At 43.8% G+C, this 22,626-nt stretch overlaps 1 protein-coding gene across 1 annotated transcript; it reads right to left on the reverse strand.

Annotated features, from left to right (window-relative positions):
* Positions 1–3,258: 3,258 nt before the first annotated feature.
* Positions 3,259–21,327, reverse strand: LOC139763897 (uncharacterized). Its single transcript, XM_071690310.1, has 7 exons — positions 21,196–21,327; positions 9,095–9,301; positions 7,966–8,166; positions 7,229–7,424; positions 5,662–5,904; positions 4,876–4,944; positions 3,259–4,498 (listed from the first exon to the last, which is right to left on the reverse strand). The coding sequence occupies exons 1-7, from the start codon at positions 21,281–21,283 to the stop codon at positions 4,165–4,167; spliced, it is 1,338 nt and encodes a 445-aa protein (XP_071546411.1). The 5' UTR covers positions 21,284–21,327; the 3' UTR covers positions 3,259–4,164.
* Between the last annotated feature and the right edge of the window lie 1,299 nt (positions 21,328–22,626).

Raw genomic sequence — 22,626 nt, forward strand, 5'->3', positions numbered from 1 at the left:
GTTTAATTTTTCACTTCTGTCTTCAGTATTGTCAAACTATTATCTTTTACAATGTATCTAAAGTGTATTCAGATCACCAGTTCTAGTTTGATATAACAATCTAATTCTTCTTGAATTATATTCAAGTCACCAGCAGTTTTCGTAATGATCTCACCAAAATTGGATTAAACTTCACCTTATGATCGGGACCCAGTGAGGCTGTCCTCCATGTGTATCTCCAGCACTCGAGGTATAAAAATGGTCACCACATTCATAAGGTTCGGTCAGGCTATGTCCTGCGAAACGGAGTACTCGAGAGGCGTATCAGATAAGGGATTTATACGTAGGAGTAGCACTCATAAGGAATTAGATACGTTTCATCAGATATTCAGATTGAGGATTAAGCGAATCTGGCATCGCAAGATGGAACAGCACTGTCTTCACGAAGGATAGTCTCTATGGGGGACAACTTCATGAACTTGGTGACATGAATCGTCTTTAGAGACTCTCAGCCAATTGCTCAAGCCTGAGTCACATTCACTCGAACGTGTGATGCAAAAAATTTGCTATAGTAAAGGTCAGGAGTTTGACCTACAAGACGTATATAGGTCACTCAATAGGTCATTGTTCGCTGATCTCGGCAGTGTATCACTCTTGCCTCTGGAATGACTGTCATCATACAAGTGTTGTGGAGCCTTGATATATATATATATATAAATATATATATATATATATATATATATATATATATATATATATATATATATATTTTCTTTCTTTTCTTTCATACTATTCGCCATTTCCCGCATTAGCGAGGTAGCGTTAAGAACAGAGGACTGGGCCTTAGAGGGAATATCCTCACCTGGCCCCCTTCTCTGTTCCTTCTTTTGGAAAATTAAAAAAAAAAACGAGAGGGGAGGATTTCCAGCCACCCGCTCCCTCCCCTTTTAGTCGCCTTCTACGACACGCAGGGAATACGTGGGAAGTATTCTTTCTCCCCTATCCCCAGGGATAAATATATATATATATATATATATATATATATATATATATATATATATATATATATATATATATATGTATCTATATATATATATATTTGTTTACGCTGGGAGCAAGTTTTCTCTAATGCTCATAAAATTGAATACGAAAGCATATATAGAGTGACTAATCTTCATTCTTATATTCTCTAATTTTCTCATTAATATTCTGCTATTAGGTGGGTGCTCAAACACCAGTTGTCTGTAGTTTATCATTTAATGCATTCAAGTTTTCACCTTCACACAGGCATCATCAGGAATCTACAAAAAGAGAAAAATACTGAGTCACAAAACTTGGATAAGAAAAGTAAAGCGTAAACAAAACATAGAAACACTTGGAAAAACACAGCACATAACACATAAAAGTAAGGGAAATACTAAGCAAATTAATCCTTCATATGTGTGTGTGTGTGTGTGTGTGTGTGTGTGAAACACATCTGCCCCCCAACATCTCTCCTCCCCCAACTACTGTCTCTTGCCTTCGTCGTCGACTCCAAGACTTCCATCACCTGACCTCCTCAACATCTCCACCACTTTCATTCTTTCCAGACTCACCTATGCCTCCACCTCTCGCCTGGTCTTCCTTCCTTTCCGTCATACAACGAAGACTATTGGAAAATATACAGAGAAGAGCATGCAAGATCATCCTTTGGTCCCATGTTACACCACCTGTCCTTTTCGTCAACCATGAGCTGAAACCGAGCCAGCCAATACGGAAGAGGCCACTGCACCATCGTCACCTCCTTCCACCAGAGGCTCATACCGGCACGACGTGCAGTTCAGTGCCACAACAGCATTGAGGCCATCCCAGCATGTATAGCCCACCATAAGAACACCTTTCTTCCAACCACTATAAATATCATATCCTTTTTGTATGCGTTGAAACCCTGTTCGACACCCCTCTTCCCATGTTATAGCCCCAAGGATCTTTGAATAAATGTATTTTCTCAATACAATTTCAGCCATTAGCATGACCAAAGTTAAAACTGTACCTCCTGTGACTTTCCCCGAACTGCCTTCCGAGGAATGAGGGTAGATCCAGACGGCGTCTGCACGTTCCAGTGTTTGGAGATCGAATGAGAAAACAGTATCGTATTTAACCTTCGTGTTGCCTGTGACCCAAGAGTTGGAGATGAGCACGATTGCCGAAGGCTGCGTCCTAGAGTTTGAACATCCCTCCCCCCCTCACACACTAATAGGTTCCCTAGGATCGAACCCCGGCTCATTTAAGAGATCCAAAGTTTGATCTAAGGGGCACATACTGACCCGATGGTATATATCGACGTCATGTATTAATGCCACGCTGTAGCGCGCAATATATCCAATCGTTTGAAGTATATTACACCCCATGAGTTCAGAGGTCCTATGACAGTAAGTGATGAGTAAGATTTGGGCAAGGATACTCCTTCCTTCCTTCCTTCCTTCCTTGTGTGTGTGGGAGATGCGAGTTATCTGTGCGTCTGGTAACCTGTGGTTTCTGGAGCAGTTGGCGGAGGATGTAAGAAAACTTGACCTGTATGTAAAATGGATGTTCAGTATTCTAGGTCTTCATTTCGCAAGCACTAACGTGACCTAACAACTTTACCAGACGAATGTCAGGTCACCTCCCAGCCTGTTCAGCCAGATCACGACATCGTCACAAGCCTCCACCAAACGGACATCAGGTCAACCCACTGACATTGATTAGACACCAGCTCACGAAATCATCACATGTCTTCTCTACACGAACGTCAGTCAGGTCAAGTCCAAAACTCTTTCTTTCTATGCCAGTTCACGAAAGTGCCATATGTCTGCATGACACGAACGTCAGTCAGGTTACCTCCTGGTTTACTTCACTGTTACCAGAGGTTCCAGGGTAATATCATTCTTGGGGGGGTTGTTGTGGGGGGGTGGGGAGGGTTGGGGGTTAACTGAGAAGCGTCAGTTTGGTGATGACGCGAATATAGCTATTGTCAGGTCCCAATACGTATACGTTGAGAGAGAGAGAGAGAGAGAGAGAGAGAGAGAGAGAGAGAGAGAGAGAGAGAGAGAGAGAGAGAGAGAGAGAGAGAGAGAGAGAGAGAGAGAGAGAGAGAGAGAGAGAGAGAGAGAGAGAGAGAGAGAGAGAGAGAGAGAGAGAGAGAGAGAATGTTTAGTCTTTAAAGTTGGATGCAGGAAGAACAAGGGAAGAAAAGAAAAAAAGAGAAGAGATATTCTTAATCCATCTTGCTTATACTAGAGAGGGAAATAAACCACAAAAAACAATCTACAAAACAAATTTATTGAAAAACACAGAAGTGGATCAAAACTGAACTGTACACGAAGAAATATTAGTATATTTTACAGTAACAAAAATTTGGGTATATCCAATCCTACCATGGAGGCCCATAAACCTAAAACCCATCCAATCAGCGTTTGCCACTCGTTCAGATCTTGTAGCTGTCTTTCTACGTCATCTAACAAATGTTTTTGATGATTCGACTCTCGATTAAAATCATTCATCATTGATATCTAAAACAGTCCAGCTTCCTCACACATCTGATCATCGAAGCTGATCACTTTCATTCGGAAGACGACTCTGGAAAGTACAACATCTTGTGCTGTCAATAACAGCTTATAAGGTGATTTTATCATACTGTTATACATGCTCTTCGTTGCTCGCATGTATTATTATTTTCAATGATGTGTAGATGGAAACTGGTTGACAAGAATGTTTTTTTCAGCTAAAGTCTCTCCTATTCTTTACACTGTCTGATGTTAATGAATGGTCGCCTTAGATTAGCGTTTCTCTTAGCCTAAAGAAAATCTAGAATTATGCATATGAAATGTACACAGTCAGTTCGTCGCAGGATTCTCCAAAAGGCTTTCGAAGATCAATGTTTACATACGAGAGCCACAGCCAAGCCCATGTACCTCAGGAAGACCCAAATATCTACAGGTCACGCCAATTTCTCGAGGTATACTATGATGGGTTCCTCCCACTAGCTTTCGGGTTGTCTGATTGGCTTCTTCAGCCATCAAATGACACTACTTGGTCCCTCCCACTCCTAATAGGGCTTTCGAATTGGTTACATTATCTAACAATACTACTTGGTCCATCCCACTTCTTATCAGGCTTTCTGTCTGTCTCTCGCACCATCGCATAACACCCTAAGCTGCCTCAGTTTTAGTTTGTGGTCTGTCCCCTTCTTCTTTGGGGACGCGGACGCCTTTGCAGGATGGTGCGTCGGGGAGCTGAAGTTTCTGTCGGAGGTGGCGGTGGTGGTGTTGTTGGAATGGTGGTCTGTGCTGGGGCAGGAGCAGGGGCAGCTTCAGCTGGGTAATCGTAGAAAGCAGTGTCGCCAGCCAGGTCGTAGGCGTAGTCGGCGTAGTCCAGAGCTGGCTTTGGCTGTGTTGGTGTTGGTGTTGGTGGTGGTGGTGGTGGCGATGGTTGAGTGGCGGCGAGGACTGGGGCTGCTGGCAAAGGCCTGACGACACGGCGGCTGCTGGACGAGCCAGGTCTGGTGAAGGAGAGAGAGACATAGGCGAGGTTAGCGTACATTTTGGAGTCTCTATGGCGACCAGAGATACAAATGACCTGTTGGTGATGGATTGATACATTTTCCTGTAATCAATCGATATGAACCAATAGAATGATCTGACACCTGGGATTCGATACCGTGCGCGAAACAACATACAATGAATGACGTAAACTTTTCAGAATGATATAACTAATACAGGGTAATGCCACTCATGAATGTAGTATAATATACATCATATATATAAAAAAGAGAGGAAATATTCCCATCCCTGGGACACATTTTCTATTCATATTTCGTTTCCCATTCTTTTCAAGACACTGGTGCCTCTGTACGGATGCTGGCGATGGGAATCTTACCTACGAGGCTGAGGACGAGAAGACGTGCGACTAGGCTTTGGCTGAGGTGCTGCCGCCACCGCTAGTTCCCTGAGGGAAGTAAGACACAGGTTATGGAAACTAGGACATCCATAGTCGGCAGGGTTGGTCAAGGAGATGACGTGCACTCAAGAGGGAATGACTGTTGCAAATTCTTGTTTAAGTGGAGTCTAGTATTCGTGGATCGTTCTCAAAATACTTGAATATCATTGAGAGGAATGAAGGAGGAGAACTAGTCTGCACAGATGAGGAACTAAGTCCAAAAAAAGAAATAGGATAGGAATGAGATGACGAGCGAAGACCGACCGTAAAAAAGTGACGGGACGGAGAATGTAAATGAAACCAAAATGAAAAAAAAGTATTGAGTTGTAAAAGGGAAGGAAGATAGTGGGAAGTAGAAGAGACTCATTAGAAATAGAGACAGGAAGATGTGAAGAAAGAGATAAGAGACACACGTGAGAGGCCAAGAGGAGACCAAAATAAGGGTACAGACAGCAAAAGAGGAGAAAATGAACTATACCCAAAATAAATGCACAATCAGATGAAAAACATGATTGAAAATGATCGTATTGACACACCCAGTGACATGGTATGAAATGGTAACTGGCAGTTTCAAGAATAATCACTATATAGATTGGAATGGTCAGTAAACCAGTCAGTGAAGACTTGGGATAATACGAATGGACTGTGAAATAAATGATTCGTTTGATACGAAAATGGTCCTGTTCCCACACATTCTTCCTGAGGAACGAAGCAGTCAAAGCTTACTGTCGGGCTGGTGCACGCTGAGCTGCACGGGCGGGAGCAGCGGCTGAGGTCTGGGTGCGAGGAGCAGATGGGCGCCTGCGCAGGGAGCTTGAATCCCTATTGCCAACGCGCACCTTGTCCTTGAGATTTGGCACGTCGTAGCCAGCAGCGATGGCGGCCGCGATGATATCACCTCCGGCCAAGCCTTTGGAGGTGGTCAGGGTGTTGAAGTAGTCCTCGAAGTATTCGCTGTAGTAGTCAGCACTGTAAGAGATCAGGGAAGATATAGGTTCGGTTCTTTATATCAGTTCTTATGATAACAGAAATACCTCAATACCCTTCCTCCCCTTCCCACACACACAACGATAAACCATTAAGAATATTGTTTCGTGAATTTTTATCGGGAGAGGTCGTCTTAAAAAAGGTGGAAGAGGGCAAATTGTTGTGCTCATATTCTAAGAAAGGGAATTAGGAAACTGAAATAAGTGTGGTCAATCAACCACGATATAAGATAATTAGAAAGCAAATGAATGACTTGCAGGAGAAGTCTTTTAACTGGGAGATTACGCAGCTATAAGGAAAGGACGAACACGTATAGCCGATCTTTCAGACTTCTCAAACAGGGTGAGTTCCACCATAGATCAAAGAGAAGCATGGGTAGGCTGCGTATTCTATGACTCCTAAAAAGTCTTTGACACAGTTCCTCACTTGGAGGTTGATGAAAACCCAGATCTCCAAGTAGAAATAAGGCAGGTAGGCTCCTTCACTGGACAGGAGACTACGTAGGGAGCGAAGGTGTGGGCTGGGATTGAGAGCGGCGTGCCGCATGGTTCGGTCTTGGGTCCACCCCTGTTCTTGATGTACATACATGACTTGCCAGATGGACTGGAATCGTATCTTAACATGTTTGCAGACGATATCAAGGTCATGAGAGAATGACGATGATGACTGCATTAGCTTACAGAGGGACTTGGACCAACTCCAAGAGTGGTTAGGCAAATGGAAGCAGAGATTCACTTCTGTGCCAAATATATCGCCTGAGCTACACATTAAGAGACTTAAAGAAAAGGGATACTGTCTGATGGTAAACATAAGAAGCGCGTTCAGGTACACGAAGCGGGACATGTCTGGTAATCTATTTACAATGCATATCAGAGCAGAGGTGGATTATGCCTCGCAAGTCTGGCCACCTCACCTTAAAGAAAAAAGAAGCACAAATATATGTATGATTGAGAAGAGAGAGAAGAAGGGTAATTAAGATGGTGCCTGATCTGAGAAGACTGATATATAATGACAGGCGTTAGGATATGTTGGTCTAGTGTTAAGGTGATAGGTGGCTGGAATGAACGAACCGATGAAATAGTGAATACTAGTAGTTTATAGGGGTTTAAGAGGCTATTTAGTGGCGTAAAAAGGTTAGGATACTAAAGTCCCACGATTGTACAACTCTCTCCCCATACAGTAGAAATAGGCAATTACAATTTGGCAACGACGCATGCGCGTATATTCAACTGGAGATAGATTTATAAAGAGAAAAGAGTTCTAGTCAGTGGAGACGAAGAGTACATGCTGCAGACAGATGACAAACCATTCTGGGACTTCTTGTGGTGGAGTACAGGCGGACACGTTGCTGTTAAAGACTTGACCGAACGTACAACCGTTCCTGCGGGGGTTGACGCCGCTGATACACACATAGAAGAACTGACAGTCAGTTGGGTCTGGGTAGCGAGGATGGGCGTTGGCTACGTCCGCAGTCACCTTTGGACACTGGAAGCCCGTCGTCTCTGGCGAAGCAAAAGGGAAAGTTGTACAATTCCAGACGAGTGTTGTAGAGGGACTGGATTTATATACTACAGCGCCTGCTGGTGTGGAAGTTTCATAATTCTAGATGGATTTGATGACATTGGCCTATGTTAGATCACTACTGGGGGTGGAGGGGTGTAAAGTTCCATGAGTACTGAGAAGTTTTATATGAAAAAAAGAATCCACTTGGGGAAAAGTTTCATATATTTAGAGGGATTCCAGGAGATTAATCCATATAAAACCACTATTGTAATTGATGTTTTAGAGGGATTTTATGACCTTTTTTTTTAATCTAAACTCCATCATTTCAGCAATACCTGATAAAGTTCATACAGACTGGCGTGGAAAGAAGTGATTCCTTTGAAAAGATTCGAAGACATTTTTCGTCAAATGGAATTAAGAATTAGATCCCCTTTACGTTCACCAGACTCTCTGGGTTCATGTGACCCACAGGTTATACCATCAGTCCCCCCCCGAAATAACCACGAGAGCGCACGAGCGTGCGTGTGCGCCGCCACGTACTTTCATCAGCGCATCCGGTCCTTTCGGCGACATCTGGCCAGCCACAGTTGTTGGTCTTCTCGCTGAAGAGCAGACCATCGGGGCAAGTGAGGGAGTTGCCAGTACCAGCGTTGCAGAAGAAGAACTCGTTGCACACCTTTGAGTCAGGGTGACGGAAGTATCCGTTCTGTCGAGGACAGTTGCCACTGGGTTGTGCTGGCTCTGTGGGTTGAGAGGAGATGGAAATGTGTAGTCAGTATGTGGGCCTAGTTACTATGTGGAAGTGCTCAGCATGTGGGTGAGGATCAGCACATGATGCTCTCAGCATGTGGGTTTGGTCAGCGTACAGATGTGGTGAGTATGCGGGTATGGTTAGCATGTGACATGGTCAGCATGTGACGTGGTCAGTATGTGGGTATGGTCACCACGTAACGTGGTCAGTATGTGACGTGGTCAGCATGTGGGTGTGGTCAGCACATGACGTGGTCAGCATTGTGGGTGTGGTCAGCATGTGGGTATGAATACCTTGTGGTAGAATAACAGTTTGTGGCCATGGTCAACTAAAGGGCGTGGTCAGGGTTTACATGTGGCCCGTCTGTCAGGAACTAATTCAGTATAATGACTCAGTGTGTCAGTGTGATCTGTTGGTTAGTAAGGTCAGTATGTAGTCAGTGTAAGCGTATGGTCAGTGAGCGTGTGGATGTAATCAGTGTAATTACATGTTTGTAATTACCTATTTGCACAGTTCGGGGAGAGAGGTTTTACACTCATGGGGCTCCACCTCATGTCCTCGAGTTTCCAGTATGTAAGGGTCATCAGTGTGTGTTGTGTTGTGTGTGTGTGTGTGTGTGTGTGTGTGTGTGTGTGTGTGTGTGTGTGTGAGCATAGGTCAATTTGGAGCTTCGTTGGTGAATGGTTACCTGGCGTACACACATACACACACTCAATGAATAGAATAAATCAAGTGATGGAAATGTGAATTGTGGACGACACACACAAACCTAAAATATCGCCTAAGAGCAAAGATAAGAAATGTGCCCCCTTCCTTCCCATGAATGCAGAGCTCCTTCCTCGTGAAGTGAAAGAAAGAAAACAAAAAAAAATAACTACGTAATGACAGAGACAGAGAAATAATAACCCCAACACTTACGAAGGTCTGGTCTGCCTGTGCAGTCGACATGTGGGATGTAATCACATTTCTCAATCTTGGAGTTGTGGTCGACGAAGGCCATGCCATCAGGACACAGCTTCTCCGTCAGCACATTGTCGGTACAGCTGTAGTACTTGTCACACTGCCGGGCGTCGGCAAAGAAACCATCAGGAGCTGGGCATTCGGCGGCATAGTCTTGCCCCGTGGCTGAGGAGAGATAACCGAGATGATAACAGAGACGATAACTGAGATGACAACAGTGATGATAACAGAGATGATAACAGAGATAATAACAGAGATGATAACAGAGATGATAACAGAGATAACAACAGTGATGATAACAGAGATGATAACAGAGATAACAATAGAGATGATAACAGAGATGATAACAGAGATAACAGAGATAGCAGGAAAAAATGTTTAAAGTATTTACATTTACATCGAGGGTTGTGAGGTTGTAAGAAGCACAGGCAAAGTATACATCGTCCACACAACTTTGGAATAAAACTTTGCTGTGTTTTACTTTTTTCCTCCCGCTGTGCCTGACTGTGTATGATTATCAAATGATTGGATGAATTGAAATAAATATTTTTCCCGACATTATCAGCAGACACTTTGAAAAACCACTGAAAATGCAGAACTATCGTTAATGATGATAATGATAGTGATAATGATAATGACAATAATGGTAATAATAACGATAATGATGATAATAATACTAATACTAATAATGATAATGATTTTGATAATACAAATAATGATAATGATAATGATAACTATAATATTGATAGTAACTTGGCTTAGAGGCAAGAAGCTTCACTGCATACAGAGATGGACAAACACACACACACACACACACACACACACACACACACACACACACACACACACAACATAGACCTATTGACCAGAAATATTAACAGACAAACGATTGTGCAAGTTGGTCAAAGACAATATCGCATTGGTTTATCCAATGACTTCTGTATCATCACATTATCAAGTGTTTTTTTTTCTTTCTTCTTTTAAAGTTAGCTTTGTGTTCATCACGTGAAATATAATTATGATAACTCTCTGTCATTCTTTCACGTTCAAGGTGATGACGCAAGTGACCAGACATTCACAAGTGGATTTTCTCTTTTTTTTTTCGATCTGTAGACCCGATAGATGAAGAAGTTTAGGAGTACAACAGACTGTGCCGCAAGGAATGGATCCATCAGGGAATTCAAGACGAGGGAGAAGGGATCAGAAAACTGGACACCAGTTTCTTTTATAAGTTTCAGATTCTCCTTCACGTTCCAGTTGGTATCAGCGGCTCTGATTTCATTTAGAAGCTTATTATACCTTCATATTAGACCTTCGTATTAGACCTTCATATTAGACCTTCATATTAGACCTTCATATTAGACCTTCATATTAGACCTTCATATGTGCTAAAAGTATAAAGATAGATAGGTAGATAGATAGGTAGGTAGATAGATTGATGGATAGATAGACCTTCACGAACGGCCATTTAACGTGTATCTTTACTTTCCTGTCAACTTTGGTCGGACTAAAAAGAAAACCTCGGTTGCATCACAACTGTCACCTCCCACTCACGCACGCTCGGACATTGTCTCGGAAATGCTTGGTCAAACTTATCAGTGGGTTGTGGAGCCTCGATGACGACACGGCTGTGACAGAGAGGTGTTAAGGACCGTGTGTGTGTGTGTGTGTGTGTGTGTTGAGGCAAGGTGGTAACCCCACACACACACACACACACACACACACACATACACATACACCCAGCCTCCCTCCTCCTCCTCCTCCTCCTCCAGCAAGGTGCACAAGTCCTGTCTTGCCACACACACACACACACACACCCTGGGGAAGACACTGCAGCTGACCTTTCGATCCCTTCCACGAGGGTCTGTGTGTGTGTGTGTGTGTGTGTGTGTGTGTGTGTGTGTGTGTTCTGCTCAGTCCTTCTCGGGAAAGAGACGTACATACCTACCCGCATCCTTACACAGGCGTACATGCCCACTTACCCAACCACACCTGTACGTCCCACGTAACGGTACACATGGAAAAATTACACACACACACACACACACACACACACGTACACCAGACCATCCGGGGATCCACCAATGGGCTTGCAGTAAACAGATAACTCCCCACCATGCGCTCAGGAGCAACCCTCGTTGGGCCCCAAGCTTGAGGCGGTGGTTTCATCAGTCTGGCTTCCAACACTTGGCCTTCACAAGCCCACCCTTTAACCTCCAAAAACCAGTTTTGTGTATTGATTCCCCCCTTCCCCTCCCACCCCCTTCTAAACCCCCTCCCCCATTTCCCCCTCTCCCCCAACTCGTATATCCTTCTGAAACTAACTGGTTAACCCCGGAGGAGTCGTCCCTGGTCCTCCCTCACCTTTTGCATGACAACACCACAGTAAGCGCGCCTCCTCTCTCAAACTTCTCAAGCATACTCCACCGCCTCACCTTGCCCGCCCTTTAACAGCTACCGCAATCTAACCCCACGGAAGGTAAGGTTACACTTCCCCTAAAATCCACTAGGCAGCCTTCACACGTACTTCCCAGTACACACCATAGTCAAAAAGCTTTCCAAAATCCTTCACCTTTCACTCTGTCATACGAATTTCCGATGTCGGTAACGTAAATACCATTTTTTTCTCAAGTGTTTTCCTCAGGTCACCAGAATCCAGAGTTCTGGTTTAATGTCTCCTAAAATTCTGCTGTTCGTCTTCGTCTTTGCTTCCAGGAAGTTCAGCAATACATTTCTCACAGTGGCAGTTACCAGGCTAACAAGATAATCTTTCCAGTCATACCTGGACACTGTAATCCACTGTAGTTCTTGTATTTCTATGTACTCTATTATGCAACCATCTCTGGTTTTACCTGATTATCCTGCACACACATTTACCCTTCCATCTTGTTATACACGTTTTCCTATACCCCATCAGTTCCAATTTCATTTTCTCTCCTTATAAGTTCCCAAGTTGTTCCCATCTCCAGAGTCGTTGGTGAAATATATGATTATAATCGGATACAGTGAATATGAACATATGACTGTCATAAAAAGAAAAGCAGTTACAATTAAACTGAAATGAAAGAAACATATGTGGTTTTAAGTAGCTTTTATGGAGTCTACCGGTGTATGGTGGACCTTTAAGATAGTCCAAGTACTGTCAGGATGTGTCAGAGATGAGTAAAGTGCACATCCACCAACCCACCTTAAATCCAGTCTTATCCATCAGAAGAGAAACCCGGGTGTTAACTGGAAAGTGCGAAAGTCAAACTGCAGACGGGGAGATAAAAACGAACGGGAGTCTTGCGTCTCATTGTGATGGTGACTGAGGAAGGTAAGAATAGTGGATGAAGGGGGGAGAAAGAACACAGTTCCGCTGGTTTGGTCACACAAAACGAGTGCCACCAACAGGAGACGTGGAACGAACCCCTCAGGACGAGGTACGTGAGACGACTCTTTTGATGGACGGAAAAGCGAAAGACGGAAACACAACATACGTCTCACTGTGACTTAAAAGATATCTTGATGAATAGTGTCGTTTGCGACGGTCGTAAAATGTGGTGGAAAATGTCTTCCGGAGTCTTTCAGCCGATAGCTTGATAAGACAGACGAGAAAGTGCTCAAGATGCTTTCAAGGTGGGTTCTCTCTCCCTATCTCTCTCGCGTCTTCGTCATAAATGCGAGGACTCCGGTTCCCTGAATTCAGAGACACCCGGGAGTTGAGTGAGTTCGGGTTGGATGATCTGTGCAGCGACGTCGGAATCAGTGAGGATTTGGGGTGAGATGTGTGGTGGCCTGGAGACCACTGGAGAGGAGAGGGTCTGGTAGGGGTTGTATGGTCGTGTGGGCCGTGTGGTAGATGAGTGGTTGGTGAGAAGAAAGAGGAGGGAGGAGGGTAGCCGAGATCATGGATTGTGAGAGGCTTCAAGCATTACAGAGGAAATATGTTACTGTATCCATGTAGGACTCGAAGGGCATCATGAACAATGAGACTATACCACTACATTCTGTCTTTCATTAACTGTTGAGCTGGTCATAAATACATCTAAATGAAACCATGGATGCTTTCTGGCTATGATGGAAACTTCCCTCAAAAGTTTAGTTTGTATGAGACTGCTTTAGAAGAATGATTTAGATGGGAATGATTTAGAAGATATTTAACATAAGGAAAACAAAGGGTTGCCTCTTTATCATGGTGGAAAGTGGAGACGTCTTGTGTGTGTGTGTGTGTGTGTGTGTGTGTGTGTGTGTGTGTGTGTGTGTGTGTGGACCATACCGATGGTTTCGCTTGACGAGCAGTTTGATGTGCAGGGTGAGTGATCAGGGAGAGCTATGCAAGTGGTCAGAAAGTCTCTCTTCTCTTATACACACACTGGATATCAGTCAGGTATAAGTGTGAGTGTGCCAGAAACCTGTGTATGATACTACATCTTATGTGGCAGGAAAGGAAGATCATAACTGATGTAAGATAATGGTCTTCCTTGTATTCTCCCATCGATTACGTATCTTCATTCATTTCTTTTTCTTGCCTGAGGCCAAGACTCCTGTCACTCTATGACACACGGCTCTCGGGAAGACATACAGACGTGCTCAGACCACAAAGCACAGACAAGGTAGTTGTGGGTTGCATTTTGTGAGATCAAATATTTTCCATCTTCTTTCTTCACTCTCCTGATTTCTGATGTTGTAAGACCTTAGAATTCTTGTGGTTGAAGAGCTGACGTTTCTAGTGATTACGGTGTGTGTGTGTGTGTGTGCGTGTGTGTGTGTGTGTGTGCGTGTGTGTGTGTGTGTGTGTGTGTGTGTGTGTAGAGCTCAGACTTTTTTTGCCAACAGGTCAGATGTCTGTTTTCCCATGTTCAGCTTTCTCATGATTTCTAAGGTTTCAACTTTTATATTGAAAGAATGCTTTTGCTTTATGTATATATATAATCCTGTCGATATCATCTACCTAAAAAGAGGCATTTAGGCTGACGAACCATCGAGCCTCGTGACTCTAGTTTTAAGTCTTGTTCTCTAGTAGTGGAGCTGGACGTGTTGCAGCCACAAGTCCTTACCATTTCGAAACAAGTGACTCCAACCTGAGGCTGTAGCACGACCTCAGACAAACACAGTGGGTCTCTGCCCCGCCCTGTGGGTCGCCTCGATAGCGGAGGTGACTGCCTCGCTCTCATTCACAAGCTTCACCAATACCTGCTGCTGCTGCTGCTGCTGCTTGCTGCTCCTGCTGCTCCTGCTGCTGTTTGGTTGTTTCTGCTGTGTTGCTTGTGGCGGTAACCCTCCCTCCCTCTCCTAACTCCCTGATGTCGCCTTTTTCATTTCATCTCTTCTCTTCCTACATTTAAAACACTGGCCTCCGTTTGATGACCTGATGCGTCTTCTTCTTGTACACCTGCTATAACCACCACTGCTACGACTACTGCCATCACTACCACTACTGCTGCTGCTGCTGCTGTTGTGTTACTCCAGCTGACCTAACCTCCGTTGGGGGCCGGTGGCCTCTCCTGACATCCAAGACCTCATCGTCTACCTTCAAAGTGGCGTTAGCCTCAGGTCACGAACTTTAACCTTTCACCCCATCCTGTCATTCAGGTCTTCTGAGGCGTCTTGCACACACACACACACACACACGAGCGATGCTCCCTCAGCCTTGCCGATGCTCGTCAGGTCTCTGCCTGGCACGCATGATCTTGCCTGTGTCACAACAACGAACTCGCTCTCAATGATTCATGACTCTCTCTCTCTCTCTCTCTCTCTCTCTCTCTCTCTCTCTCTCTCTCTCTCTCTCTCTCTCTCTCTCTCTCTCTCTCTCTCTCTACTCCTTGTCCTCTATCCGTCCTCCTCCTCCTCTTCTCTCTCTCTCTCTCTGGGGTACCTTCCCTCCCTCCCTCCCTCCCCCCCTTGCTTACCTGCAGCCCACCTCAGCACTTTGACCCCAAGCCACTCCCCATCTGGCGAGTACTCTGCCTCCCCTCGTCTCCTATCCCCAGCCAACCCCAGCAACTGTGACCCCCCAGATCCTGGGGTCATCCAGTCTGGGCACAGTGAAAGTGTTCCCTGAGTCTTGTTTTCTGCGCCACCACTGTCACTTTCTCTTAACACTGCTGGGTGCTAGGTATACAACGCTAGATGCTAAGTGATGAATGCTGGGTCATGATTACACAGTAGCATGTGTTGAACATCTGTATGTGTACACACAATTAGTGATTACCAGTTGTGTGTTATGGAGAGAGAGAGTTGTACAGTAGTGTTGCCCTGTCTCTTAACCTTGTATATACATATATACCATGTCGTAGTAGTACTCATGGTAGTAGTAGTAGTAGTAGTAGTAGTAGTAGTAGTAGTAGTTGTAGTAGTAGTAGTAGTCATTGTAGAGTATTTGATAATGCTAGAGGGCAATGAGAGTCACGTATGGCAGATAAACACTTAGAGTGAATGAGGAACTAAACAGGAAGGTAGAATTAGTGACATTTAAGAATAATAAAACCAAGTTAATGGTAATTACGTAATAACGGGTGAAGTAAATGGCAGCAAGAATCAGCGATGACACCGAAGAAGGAGGAAGAAGAGAGTAACTGGCTCAGTTGATAGAGTAATTCCTGACGTGCAGATTGAAGAGACAAGAGTAAATGTAGCTTATGTACGGTGCATAGAACGACTAGAGTAAGAATGAGGAAAAGGAGTCGTAGAGTAAGGAGTCATTATGCACAATCGAGATCACAGGAGGGAATGATGACATCACATAGAGTAGGTCAGAGTAACTAGTGACATATTCAGCAATATTCGTCACTGGGGTTTGAAATACCAGTGGCTCACCTCACGATACAGATGGGTTGAAAGGCTTACTTTATTCTATCAAAACTGTAGTGTTTGTTTGTTTATTTGTTTGTTTGTTTGTTTGTGTGTGTGTGTGTGTGTGTGTGGAAGGTGAAAGCTGAATTTTAAGGGGGGACTGGAAGGGTGTGTAGCAAAGGGAGCCGACCCGGCGGAGAAAGTCCCTTATGTAAGGGATAAGTCAGACGATATGGGTTAAGGACAGAGCACAAGGAAGGGACACTGATGTTCACGTCTTTGCTTTCCAAAACGGATAACGACGAAGGAGTATCCGTAGAGGGATATAGCCATGAGGAAGCTGGGCTTTTTCTCTCTCTCTTATTGGAATCACTATTTTGACCAGATGACACACGGTCGATGAAGAAAAGGCAGTTTATGTTTCGTCTCGCCATCTTATGAGACCTGAATAAAGTGGCGATCGAACTAGCCTCGCTGGAGCCAGGAACATAAAAGAGAACGTATGAGTAAAAGGTTATCTCCAGAAGTTGGTTCAGAGGTTGACGTGAGTCAACAAAAATATGCAGAATAACTTTTGGACGTTGCGCAATGTCCTGAAGTGTGGATACGGGTGTGTGTGTGTGTGTGTGTGTGTGTGTGTGTGTGTGTACATAAAAATGGAATGATGACGTAGGAAAGATGGTTGAAAATGAAGAGGAGGAGCTGACAAGCTGAGTGAGTACTGAACAGCTCATTTTTAAGGATAATCAGGTACTCAATCTCGAAAGAAGTATGAAGATTTGTGAGTATGTGAGGGAAATGCAAGAGGTATTCTGAATGGAATGAATTGGTATTACTGAGAGAATAGCAGGAGATGGAGATGGAGAGAGAGAGAGAATTGTACGAGAGGTGTTCAAGTCTTGAAGGTGTTACGTAGGGGTGATAAGGAAAGGATGAAGTCTGTGGAAAGTGAATAGGAATGTTTTTTTACGAACTGAGTGACCGAGAAAATACAGGGTTACACGTTAGTGTTACAGTAGGATTATCTGTAAAAGATGATAACTCGAGGTTTATCAAATCTGAATACTTGTGGCAAAAAGACTAAAACCTTTAACAGCTGGTTTAGTGTGGGAAACTATGGGTTACACTCTATGTGAGGTGGGAGTATGTTGCAAGAATGGTCCTGGGGAGTTGGAAGCATCGAACCTTACCGTATAAGCAGAAGAGAAACGAATGAATGACAGTTATGTAAGAGATTTTCATCCTTATCATATCACACTATCTTGATACGATTGATATCTACAACTTCACAGCTAAAGCTAAGTATATGAAATACGAAATACAAAATACGAAGTTAATCTAGAACGTTAATGGCACTGGTAAGAGGTTCGATGCAATTGTTGCCAAGGTGGCCGTTTCGAAGATGCCGGTTCGAAGATGCTCGTTCCAAGTCTCTGCCGCTTCGGACTCAATCTTTGAGAATTCACGTGATTACCGAACAGACATGACCTGGTCACGGTGAAGGTCGGGCGCGTAGCTCAGTGGTGGTAGGCTCACCTGGGAAAAACTGGTCTCAGTGTAGTAGGATCACTGAAATGTGAATCAGGTAAGTGATACAAAAAAAAATTTAAGTTCCTCGTAACAATAAGTTTGAAATTACTTGTTAGATCATTGTCGTTTGTTGTCAGATTGGTAGTTGGCTCATCAGAGAGACAATTAGGTCACCTCAGTGACAAAGAGAACATTATGATGATAAAGCAAACAAGTTTGATAAGACTTTGAGCAGAAATAGAAAATAATTGTGAATAGTTTGGTTGAATCATAAAGACATCCAACAGATTTCCAATAGGGTGATTAGTTTGTCCAATTGATGGTTATCTCATCACACTGTTAAGCCATGAGAATACTAGTTTTGTTGTAAATGTTGCAGACCTAATTAGTTCTTGAAACTAGTAGTTAGAGGGGTCGATGGGTCAATATACTAATCACCATGATGGACCTGATGAAGCAAAATGTTAATTATGTTATTGGTGTTGTAATTGTCCGAAAGGTAGTTAGCTAAATAGGATATTGAAAGCTATATCAGAGTGACATAGAACTGTCTATTTCAGAAAGATGAGTGAAATATGGGATATAAACGGGGTAGATTGTTGACGTAGTGGGAGATGATAGATAGAGACAGTGCTAAATGAGGTAAATCGACAATGGGTGTAAGATGTAAAGATGAAAATGGGGTGGACAGGGGACAGAAAGGGAGTTCAGGGGGAAACTAAATGAATGACGGGGGAGAAGATGAAAATAGGGAAGAAGGAAGAATGAAGTGGAGGAGTGATGGGGATTCTATACAAGTGGGGATGGATGAGGAGAGTGGGTGAGGGAGGGAGGAGAGAGAGAGAGAGAGAGAGAGAGAGAGAGAGAGAGAGAGAGAGAGAGAGAGAGAGAGAGAGAGAGGAGGAAGGGAGACATGGTTCCTCTCACCTTGGCGACCTTGGGTTAATGTCGGGTCTGCACAACGGTATCTTGTCCCCAACACCCAACCCATAACCTCGAACCAACCCCCATCCCCCCACACACCCACCTAAGTCCCCCATTTCCTTTTTTTTTTTCGTCCAAGTCGATAACGTTATGTCTCGTATCTGCAGCCCATCTGTTACTTACATACTTACGTTCCTTTACTTGCGGTGCGACTTGAAATGTGGCTTTAAGGGAAGGGAACAGGAACTTAAGGTTAATTAAACCTTTGTGTAGTTTTTCTTCCTCTCTCCATAAGGTCGAAACGAAATGCCACGGCCATGTGCAATTCCCAGTCAACTTCCGTTCTATTTCCTCTTTTACAGGTGGGAAGTCTCGTGTAAATGGTGACATTTACATGTAAATCTCTCGGAGGAGGATATATCTCCACAAATAGAATAACCGCAAAGCATTTTCTGTATCTTTTACGTGTCAAAGAAAACGAGTAATATTCACAAGTAGTTTCAGGTAATCTACGTTCGTACGAAGGTTTCATATCGTGCTTACGAAGATGGGATTGGTAGTTACAGGAGTGTAATTGATCCCCCATTTATGATTATCTATTCATACCGTACGGAGAGGTAGACGTACACTCGTAGAGGGCGCCCCATCTGTGTGTGAGTATGTGCGACTGTGTGTGTGTGTGTGTGTGTGAGTATGTGCGACTGTGTGTGTGTGTGTGTGTGTGTGCGACTGTGTGTGTGTGTGTGTGTGTGTGTGTGTGTGTGTGTTGCGAGGGCCAAGCTGGCCGGCCGGTCCGGATCGCGGCACAGTGAGCAGGAGTGAGTGGTCGATCAACTTGCTGGAGGAGGGAGGTGAATGTTGGACGTGTCTTTAAACAAGGACTAAGGGAAGGTCAGGCCCCAGGTAGCGGTATGCCTCACGACAAGACGGAAAGGGAAAGTGAGGTGGACGGAGAGAGAGAGAGAGAGAGAGAGAGAGAGAGAGAGAGAGAGAGAGAGAGAGAGAGAGAGAGAGGTACAAGTGAAAGGGGCCCCGTTAGTGAAGCAGAGATAGAGCCTGGGAAAAGGGAAAGTGAATAGAATGGCGGGGAGAGAAAACGGACTGGCTTGAGTATCAGCGGGGAAGAGAGAGAGAGAGAGAGAGAGAGAGAGAGAGAGAGAGAGAGAGAGAGAGAGAGAGAGAGAGAGAGAGAGAGAGAGGAACCAGCTGTTGAGCTGCCGTTGTGACCATATCAAGAGAGCAGAGTCTCTCTCTCTCTCTCTCTCTCTCTCTCTCTCTCTCTCTCTCTCTCTCTCTCTCTCTCTCTCTCTGTCTATCTATCTATCTATCTATCTATCTCTCTGTCATCACCATTCTACACACCCGAGGGCAACACCCAGCAAACACAACTCAGCCGCCCAGGTGCTCTGTGTGGGTCTTTGGAAGCCATTTGCTTAAAACGAAATACAATCAATCACTTCACATCACATCATTCGTAAGTTCGAAAAAGAAAATAAATAGATCATGAAGGAATCTAGTGTGGTCTGTCTGGCGATGTCTCAGGTCACCTTACGCCAGGTCACTTGCTGACCTAACCAGGTCAAGCCACACAGGATGACCTTTCCTGTAACACCAGTGTATATATATATATATATATATATATATATATATATATATATATATATATATATATATAGTCCCATAAGAACACAGCAACATCAGCAATGCTTTTCTATAAGGCAACAGACAATCTACACATGACACATCATAATATCTCTTCCAACAAAGCTTTATATGCAAACCAGTTTTACAGAGTTGCTTCACAAGAGTGTTGTAAGGGGTCGCTCAACGCAATAAACACATTTTTAATACAGTCGGAAATGCAAGTTTTATTTCGTATTTTGTTTTTTTTTTTGGCATTTTGATTACCCTTGTGGATTTGTAGATTAACTTAAATGTATAATACATTGATAGGCTGGGTCTTCCACTGGTTTATCCCGTGGGATAATACGATATCTACAGTCCAATAGGTAAAACACAGTACCTCATATATATATATATATATATATATATATATATATATATATATATATATATATATATATATATATATATATATATATATATACTCATCAAAGTCCTATTACAGTTTTGCGATACACCGAAGATTATTACGTATGTGACGTAACTTAACCTTATTTTCTTCGGAGAAAAAATTAAGAAAAATAAATAAGTATCACTTGGATGTCTTTGTCATTTCTCAACTTTTCTTTGTCACTGTACAAAGAATCTTTTTCCCCGCACTTCAGGGTATCACATTGTTTGCTCTGGTTTGCGACGGAAAAACATGCTATGAATAACGCGGCACGGTGTTTGAATGAACAATTAAGGTAACAAGGTTCTTTGTTGATCCTACCGAGAGGGAACTGCAAGAAAAAACATGATAATCATTGGTAGAAATGGACAAAAAGACATGAGTGTGTTGGCACTGCGGGCCGGCGAGAGGCAGAACAGTGTTACCATCTAAGACAAACACCTGTGAGAGCAGAGCGTCAAAACCTCGCAAAAGTCTCCTTTGTCATCGTATATAACCCTACACCAGACCCTAACGGATACAGATCTTCCTTCTAAACCAAATGCACTACATCTATCGCAGATGTATCTATTGAAAAAGAATCACAATGTTCATTGTACGAAATAGTTTAGTCTTACAAAAATGGTATATGACCAAGAGTCTGAGTTATGTCTACGTTAGATATCTTTATATTGGTCTTAAGATGTAGACGAATGCTGAGGACTTCGTTTTTATTTTCATATTAAGTTCTACTCAGTAACATAACTTGTGTACATACCAAGGGCCAGCAAGAAGGACGACACTACCACTATGAACCACATCTTCACACTGACAAGCGAGTCGAGCTGCGAGGAAACCTTTCGCATGTGGAACCTTGCAAAGAGCACCGTTACTATTATTCCTCCCACCTCTTGCGACGTTACTATTATTCCCTCGCCGTCCCCGTCTAACTGTAAAGTCGTCAACATAGCTTCCTTGTTTTGAAATATCCCTTGGGGCAGGGTACTTTCCGTCTACTGGAAGAATTTGAGGGTTATTTTGTTAATTGATTGACGATCAGAATATCAGTGAAAGTATGTAGAAATCAACCATGATTCGACAAAGCCGATGGGATGGTGGGCGGAGCTTAAACCTCAAGGGAAAGTGGCACGGTATCGTCATTGGCGAAAACAGTTTGGTTTTTCAATCATTAATCAGATTCCAACAATAAAGAAAACTAACCCCTTAGTCACTGTAATGACACCTTGATGATAAAGGAATTAATTCCTGCCGTCTGCAACCTCAGTAAATGCGAGATAATCGTACTTTTCTAACCTAGCAGTACGCCATGGTCTCCCTACGAACCAATAACTGGTTTTTCTGATAATCTTCGGGGGGGAAAAAATGTCCTAGGTGTGTCTGTCCGGAGATGTAGCGTCGATCTACGTGATGGAGGACTGGTCCTCCTTGTCCACCATTATCTGTTCCTGTTAAGCAGACTCCTGTTGCTTGATAAGTTGACTTAATGATGCCATGGGAATAGAAGTTGTTCCATACCCACACACACACACACACACACACAGAGGTTGGATCTTTTTACGATGTGAGGAGAAATTTCCCTGGTTGCCAGGCGGGACGAGCCACCTAGCACAACACATCACTAATGGAAAAGCGTGAGGACGATCAACCTCATTGTCATTGAGGGGTCAATGCATTGCATTATCTTAAGGAATCCGGGAACTCTGCCAGATTACAAGAGTTCAAAAGATACGTGTGTGTGTGTGTGTGTGTGTGTGTGTGTGCGTTCGGGGTATAAGGCGTGCGCCCCCCAAAAGGGACTCCACTGATACACAATTTCACTGGGCGTCTCCTGACACTTCCTAGCGGCCCTGATACCACAAGAGGCGTTGACGGTCCAGCCCTGAAGGCCATACCATGGGAACCTGCCACTGACCAAGGGTCCAAGTGGCGGGGACCAGCCCAGTGGGAGAGAGAGAGAGAGAGAGAGAGAGAGAGAGAGAGAGAGAGAGAGAGAGAGAGAGAGAGAGAGAGGCGTACAATACTGCTCGAAAAGACGGTGTCTGGCAGTTCTCTTAGTATCTTGAGCTGGTGCCTCTTTTTGTGTAGAACATGAACTGTAAAGTACACGAGGAGAGACCAGATTGTTAGAAGACCTGATGGTCTGCGACGAGGTTGTATGCTGAAGGACAGACAGTACATAGGAAGGAGA

This window comes from Panulirus ornatus, chromosome 48 (assembly GCF_036320965.1).
Source record: "Panulirus ornatus isolate Po-2019 chromosome 48, ASM3632096v1, whole genome shotgun sequence".
NCBI classification, from domain to species: domain Eukaryota; kingdom Metazoa; phylum Arthropoda; class Malacostraca; order Decapoda; family Palinuridae; genus Panulirus; species Panulirus ornatus.